The sequence below is a fragment of the Alligator sinensis genome, unplaced genomic scaffold (genome assembly GCF_000455745.1).
Source record: "Alligator sinensis unplaced genomic scaffold, ASM45574v1 scaffold130_2, whole genome shotgun sequence".
NCBI classification, from domain to species: Eukaryota; Metazoa; Chordata; order Crocodylia; family Alligatoridae; genus Alligator; species Alligator sinensis.
The window spans coordinates 3,861,681-3,869,761 of record NW_005841913.1 but is presented as its reverse complement, the minus strand read 5'-3'; the positions used below and the strand labels follow the sequence as shown (position 1 = coordinate 3,869,761).

General features: G+C 43.7%; 1 protein-coding gene across 1 annotated transcript in view; it reads right to left on the bottom strand.

The window, feature by feature from the left end:
* Window positions 1–7,695, bottom strand: part of VSNL1 (visinin like 1) — an 89,937-nt gene extending 82,242 nt beyond the window's left edge. The window contains exon 1 of the mRNA XM_006018793.3: window positions 7,534–7,695. Coding sequence (XP_006018855.1) covers window positions 7,534–7,695 — 162 coding nt within the window. The remainder of the gene's footprint in view (window positions 1–7,533) is intronic.
* Between the last annotated feature and the right edge of the window lie 386 nt (window positions 7,696–8,081).

Sequence of the window (8,081 nt, the reverse complement as noted above, 5' to 3'; positions counted from 1 at the left end):
GCAGGAACAGCTATGTCCATCAGAGACTTCTTCACATTCATCCTTAATCCTTAGTATAAACAGCTTAAAATTTGAGGAGCTTTGTACTTCCTACATAAGAATTTTCACAGGGACTGAAATTTCGGGTGTAGGCAGAGGATGGGAATGGAAATCACCCATTGAAATGTCAGCAATTATTTGAGCAGAGGTTCTTTGCTCCATACTGAGGGAGCAGAGCTCAGAGCTAATAACTAAGGCAGAGAACATGAGGAATCAGACAAAAACAAGACAAATTACTTGATAGTTATTAACCAAATGATGTTTCTTTATTTTTTGTTTTAGTTCAACTAAATTTAAACTTAACAATGTGGCTTAATAATAGATATATGCTACATTCATTCAAAAGTTTTCATTCATCATTTAATTGTAGCCTAAAGAGCAGTATACTATGGTGACTTCCAATATTGCCCATCATTTAAAAGACTGTTGGCATTTGTTTCCATTATTAACCTAGAGGGTTTCTCATATTCAGTGACCCAGTTCCAAGAAATATCACATTATAGGAGCCTATTATCCACTTAACACACACACATAATTCCTGTGAAGATTAATGACAATTATGCACACTTTTCCATTGAGGGGTACAATTCCTTGTGTAAGCCTACTGAAGTAAAAGAATATTAAGCAGAATGTATTTTGCCTTCTCTATTAAAATGAGCCCTAATGGAGAACAGTGTGAATCCAGAACTACTGTGGTTGTGTTGATTTATTTTATCTTAATGTCATTTTGGTAAATTAACTTCTTAAACTCCCAGAGCTTCCTGTTGAAGCTGTTTCACTTTGCATAAAAGATTTTATCGGATCATCAGAAAGAGCAAGATTAAAAGCCAGTAGGATTAGATCAGTAATTAGGACACTTACCTTGAAGAGGGGAGTCCTAAATTTAAATCCCTGCATAAACGGTCATTGAAGCAATGACTATTTGATATAATAGTAAAGGTTACCGACATCCCATCCTAGGATTTGGCCTAAGGGTTATGGCATTTGCCTGGAAGATGAGAGATGTCAATTTGAAACCTCTCAAGCAAAGGCAAAACTGAAACCTCTCTCCTCCACAATGCAGATGAGTGCTCTACTACTGTATGAAAGAAGGGAAATTGTGCTCTCATCATATCATCAACAGGGATCCGAATTTTCCATCTCCCATGGGAAAATGAAGAAAAACATGGATTTCCCTCTTTACCGGAAGAAAGTGTGGATTTCTCATTTTAGCAGAGAAACCTGTGGATTTTGCAGTTTTGCAAAGAGCTCTCTGCAGGCCAGCAGAGTTCCAGCCTGCAGGGGCCTGGCAGGAGGGCAGGGGGTGCCATGTGCATGTACAGGAAACCCTTGCTATTCGCGGGTTTGGCATTCACAGTTTCAAATATTCGTGGTGTCATGCCAACCCATGCTCTCCCTCCTGCCAGCAGCGTAATGAAACTGTTACAGTGCCGGTGGCGTCTGCAGGAGCTCTGTGCTTGCCGCCGCCAGGCTCCCGCCACCGCACTCCCACTGCTGCCAGTGTAGCCATGCCTCCCAGTCACTGGGGGCACACGCCGTTCATGACGCAGTACAATATGTATTTGCGGATTTCGCCATTTGCAGGGATGTCTAGAACATATCCCCGTGAATGGCAAGGGTCTTCTGTATATCCACATGGCCGCCAGGCAGCCTGGAGAACAGCTCCCACAGATAAGTGGAGCTGCAGTCTGCTTACAAACCACAGCCCCTGTGTGGAGTAGGAGCTGGGAGATGGTGGGCGCTGACCCCCGTTCCCTAGGGCTGCCCGAGCCCGGGCCACGCTGCCACAGCAGGAAACAGTGGTGAGTCGGTCTCTGCTCCTCTGAAGGACCCGGCCCAGGCGCTGCAGTGCAGGCCCTGCCTGAAGGGATCTTCAGCGTGGGATGTAGCCAGTGCCATGTCAGTGCCTGCGCTGCTGCTGCCTGCAATGGGGGGATTAAGCACCCCTCCCTTCCCCTCAGGCTACCTGCATCTGGCTGCTGCGGCCCTGAGTGCACAAGTGGAGTCTATTGGTGCTTGCGCTGTGCCTCTCCCTGCAATGCGGGGAGTAAATGCCCCCTTCCCTTCAGGCTATTGGGGTCAGGCCAACCCCCACCCTGCTCCTGTGGCTGGAGCAGTGAGCGAGTGAGTGGGGATGGGGGGTGGAGCTGGAGACCCCTGTCAGGGGCTGCTTCTCTCTTCCCCCTCCAGTCACACTCCAGCTGGGGTCCCTGCAGGCCAGGGTGGAGGTTTAATCCCCACCCCCCATCACACTCAGGACTGCCTGGGCCTGGCCATGCTCCCCACACCAGCTCAGGACTCACTCTAGCGCCCCCCAGCTTCTGGCCTGGGCCACTGAAGGCATGTGCCTGCATTTCTGGAATCAAAAGTGAATGTCTGTTCACTTGCACATTGGTTCAATCTATGCAGGTTAGACTAACCTGCAAAGATTGAATCAATTCAGGGCTTTCTGAATGTCTGTACCTAGCCAAAGCACTTTCAAAATGGCTGAAACTGGTTTAAGATAAACCTGGGTGGATATAGTATCAGACTTAAGTGATTTAGGTTAAATTGTTTGTTGAATTTCTGTCTCAGATCCCCTCCAGATTCAAGTTAACTTATAGTCTCCCAGCATCTCAGGATGCTTTGCACCTCACCTACAAACCCCCTCTCACAGGGTGGGTGGACTAGCCTTGGCCAAGCTGTCTGCTCCAGCCAAGCAGGGAGATGTGCCTCCTGGCTTCTGGCCTGGGCCACTGCAGGCATGTGGCTGCATTTCCAGAATCAAAACTGAATGTTTGTTCACTTGCTTATCAGTTCAATCTATGCGGTTTAGACTGACCTGTGAAGATTGAACTGAATCAGCCTTAGGCTTTTTGACTGTTTGTACTTAGCCATAAACTGTGGAAGTGTATAGCAACAATTTAATCAGACCTATTCAATTATACCCAGTTCTTAATGTTCTTTATGACAGCAGATGGTGCTTTTTCTCCATACACAGACCACACACACATCTGATTATTACTACAGCTACTATCACCTTAGTTCACAGTCACTCAAGTCATGAATCAGGACCTCTGTAACAAGCACTTAAAACAAATACATTTTTCATATAGCTATGTGCATAAGAGCAGGTTCAGAGAAGGAACTTCAGTAGCACAGCTTCCGAGTTGAAGTTGGAGAGTTTCATCTACTGATCAACGTGCAAGAAAACCACCACTAACAAACTGGTACCCCCTCAAGCAAATCAGGAAATGCTACCTATCCCACTGCCCTCACAAAGAAATGAAAATGAAAGTCATTTGTGGTTCCTTTGCAACTAGAAAAACTTCCTAGAAAAGATAATTACTTTATAAAATATTTTTTTAAAAATGGAATGCAGTCATTTCACCAGACCTTAAAACTGCGCATAACTGGCAGTCAGTCTGTACTGACGGCACCAGAATTCATTTGTTGTACCATTTAAAAAGTTGTGAAAGTTTTCTTCTGGCTGTGAGTGAGAGGCTCTTTCCTCATACCAGTCTTTTACCACTAATTTTATACTAAACTGCCAGACATGTCCAAGAGTAACATCATAATCTCACAAAAAGAGAAGTATTATCATCTAAGAGAAAATATAATTGTGCTGTGAATGTATGTCTTGTAATCATTTTCCCAATAAAGTTATTTATGGAAACTGGCTTGGAAAAAAATCAAACAATGATAACTGGTGAATTACATCCCTCCTAGTTTTTGGCTCCCATTCAACATAGAGAAATCAATTAAAATAGTAGCATAGATTTTGTATATTCCTACCCTGAGTATGTATTTAAGAGAACTGGATGGATTTAGTTCCAAAAACCATGACTTGTGACTTCTTTCGGTGACTTCTACTGCAAAGATCAAATTTCATATCTGAATTTTTTTCAATAGTCTGCAGCTAACAGTAAATAAATATCCTAAGTATCAAGATTCAACATCTAGGAAGACATGGAAAGCAATAATATCTCCAGGAGTCAGGGAATGTTAAGTTACAAGCATCTATATAAGAAAATATGAAGATACATCTGAATGCAGGGTGAAATCCTAATTCTGTTGAAGTCAGTGGAAAATTCTCACCAACTTCAGTGGATGTAGGACTTCACCTTTAGACTTTTCCTCTCAGATGTACATTCATACACACAAAGAGCCTTAAAACAAACCTGGGGAAATACCTGAGTAACATTAAAGACATATCTTAAAATGCAGGATTATACAAACATTAGGACATCTGTCTTAGTCCGCATTTCCAATAATAAATGAGGACCACAAAACTAGAGTCCAGTTTTTCTTTCTTTTTGAGTTATCAGCAAGGACACAGGTTTTCCATTTCCCAAGGAAAAAAACCCTGTGGATTTTTGTTTTTACCTGAGAAAAACGTGGATTTTTCATTTTTACAGATGAACATGTGGATTTTCCATTTTTGCAAAGACCTCTCTGCAGGTTGGCAGAGTTTCAGCCTGCAGGGGGCTGGGGGGGAGCAGGAGGAAGGGGTTCAGGCAGGGAGGGCCATGAGCAGCTCCAGCAGGTAAGCCGGGGGGCATGGGGGTGGATTTAGGTTCCCATAGGGAGGGAGGCAAGGATTTGGGCAGGGTTGGGGCTGGGGCTGCTGCTCAGCTGGGTGGTGCATGGGGCTTGCAGAGTTGTGTCCCTCACTGCTGCCGGGTGGGCAGGGGGCTCCTCACCAGGGTGGCGCAGGGCTTGCAGCAGTAGCAATAAGCTTCCCCACCCAGGCCCTTCTCTACCCTGCTACCCCCCGCGCCCCCTGCAGGCCCCGGTGGAGTGCAGCAGGGCACGGATCCTGAGGTTTTAGCGGGCAGCCTGTACCTACCCCCACCAACAGGCTCCGCTCTGGCCAAGCTGTCTGTACGGGAGGGGAGATGGCCTTTGTAGTCTGCTCCACTGCAGCAGCAGCCACCTCTCACGTGGCTCAGGCACTGCTGCAGGGGGCTGCGGACCCAGGTCCCTGGTCCCATAGCCCTGGCAGCTGGGGGTGCCCTTGCCAGGGCTGGGAGAGCAGGGGGCTGCAGGTGGGGAGTGAGGGGCACCAGCAGGGCTGGGGGGCTATGGGGGGGAGAGTGAGAGGCCTGGACCTGTGTTCTGGTGAGCAAAGCAGGCAGGGGGAGCATGATTTTCCATGATAAAACCCCCCAAATAAAATATCAACATTTATAGGTATTTAGAACTTATTTTATTATAGTGATTGAATATATATATATATATATATATAGCAGCATTTCATTTTAATCACAGATTTCACACTTTTAGTCAGAGAATGTGTGTGTGTGTGGGGGGGGGGCGTGTTTTAAAACAGAGAATGTGCAATTTTTAAACAGAGACAACCAGGATCCCGGGTTATCAGAGAATTTTCAACTTTCCAAATGTTGGGAAACTGCCCTGCCTGCTCTTTGGTTTACATGTGGCACTATCATTACTTAACCATAAGACTTAATTTCATCTGGGTGTACCGAACCTTATCAAAGTCTACAACAATTCCTATGAACCGTTTAGATGCACTTTTGAAGGGAAGAAATGTTTATGGCTCCAAGAAGATTTCAAAAGACATAACTTTTCCAAACATAGACTAAAATATTTTAAATAAGTATTTTATTCTCCCTTTTTATTTCCAGTTTATCAAACAGGAAACAATGATTCCCGAAGAGTCAAACACCCTGTATGTTTTGCTACACAGCTATAATTTGAAAAAGCTTGCTCACTTTCTCTGTAAACAAACAAGAAAAATGATTAGATGCAAGTCAATACAAGGTATGTGCCAAGTATCATCTAAAATGGGAGGCCATAAATAACTAATCAGCAGAAAGCACAACACTACAGTAGTAAAAAGTCTTCCACAGAAGAACAGTTATTGCCATTCAATCTTTGTGAAAATAGGACAATTTGAGGTGACAGGAAGTGCACAAATGGGAGCTTAATTCATATCCTCTGCAGATAGGAGTTATTGTACAATGTCATTTGCAAGCAGGAGGAAAGAGACTACTTAAGGTTTTTATGGGGTAATGTTCTGAGACTGGGGAAATTCAGGAAAGATGGGCTAAAGCATTCATTTCATATAAAAGACAGAGGGAATTTATTAAGCATTAACCCAACAAACCATTGTTAAAACTAACTGATGGTATTAAAAAAAAATATATTGCTACCCAGAATAACCGTGAACTAAATTTTGTGAACTTACCATCCATATCCAATCCTTTCCATAACTAAAATTATTTTGGAGCCTCTGACCTTTAGGCAGTAATTCCATTTTGAATTAAAAGAGAATTCTGAATTCAAATGCAACTGTTTTGTAATATGAATATGTTATGTACTTTATTGTGAACATGATGATTTTTGTAACATAAAAACTTCTTCTATTGTCTTCAGTGTTTCTCCCATTGGGTGCATCTACATGTACAATTAAACTCCAGAGCTCTTTGAGCCACAGTACATTGTGCCCTAGGGCAGTGTCTACACATGCACCTGGGACAGCAGCACTTTCAGCTGAGGTGGAGTAGGCTGGGGCTGGCAGCAGGCGTGGGGGTCAGCTCCAGGCTCCAGGTGGTGACACTGGGCGCTGGAGGGTCTGGCTGGGGCACAAGAGTGCGGAATATGCAGTCGTGTGGCTAGGCAACAGGCAAGGGTCTAGCCCCCTGCTGCCTGGGCTGACCAGGAGCAATTTACGCCAGTGGTCAGTGTTTACACGTGTATTTTAGTGCACTAAATGACTCCACTGTAAGACAGTACTGTCCCCAGCACTGCTATTTTACAGCAGAGTTAATTAGCTTACTGCACCCTAATACCAGCTCATGTGTAGACCGTGATGCGTTACTGTGGAGCTAATTAATCTACTCCACATTAAAGTGCACCTGTAGATGCACCCATTATGAATAAATGTGCACAAAACACAAGAGGTGGCAGATATGACCCATAAGAAAATAACGAAAAGTAGGACTAAGGCAAGTCAGGACAAGGGGACATTGAAGAAAAAGGAAAGGCAACTTCAAATACATAGTTTGTACATGGTACATTACTAATCTGCAGAACCTAGTGTCCCAAGATACAGCCAGGGCCAAAATCTTAGCGGGAACCAAAAAGCATCCACTGAACACACATTTTAGAAACTAATGGCACTGCAAGACCAGGTGTAAGGACCTCCCAACATAGTTTACCATCCAGGACTGGGCCCATACCCCTTCCCTTCAGAGCATAAAACCATCCTTAGTTAACAAGGTTTAGAAAATAAATGCCTGTTGGGCAAATTCCATCCTTGCTCTGAAACATTTGGTACTGGTCACTGTCCGAGAGATAATACTGAACTGTCTTGACCACTTGTCTGACTGGTATAGGAATTCCTACGTATCTGCTTACATGACTGTGTATAATTACATGTCAATGTATAATTTAATCTAAATAGTACTCATTAAGAATATTTGGGCATTGCACATGTTAACTGAGGAATCCCCCGGTACCCTGGTAGTAGGAAATTAATAAGCAACATACCTTTACGTAGAGCTGCTGAAATTCCTCAAGGTTCAGTCTACCACTTGGACAGTCCTTTAGAAATCCTTTGTACCATTGTTTGAGTTCGTGTTCATTAAACTCCGTGCTCTTCACCAGATCCTCCATCACTTCAGGGGCCAGTTTGCTGTTCTGTTTCCCCATTCTGCCTTAAGAAAATAAATTAATACAATTAGTCAAGCTGCTGTAGTAGTTTGAAACTTGATTAACAACCAAGCTGGAGTACGGTACTGGAAAACTGGCTTAGTGCTCAGTGTGGCTCTCAGTTAAGCCTGGCCTCGTGGCCTCCCTGGTGGTTTGGAAACTAAGCTAAATTTAAATACAAGTGTTAGGCAGCACTGGAGGAAAACTTAGAAATTCATCTTTCATTTAGAGTTCTTACATGCTGCTCATTTGCCTTCAAAATAAATATGTTATTTTGCTTAATCCTTGTATCATTAGTAATCCTCTCACGCAAATGAAAGACAACCTTCTTTTTTTCCTTGTCCAAAAATAAAAAAGTGACTAGCAGGTTCCTATTAACATATTTA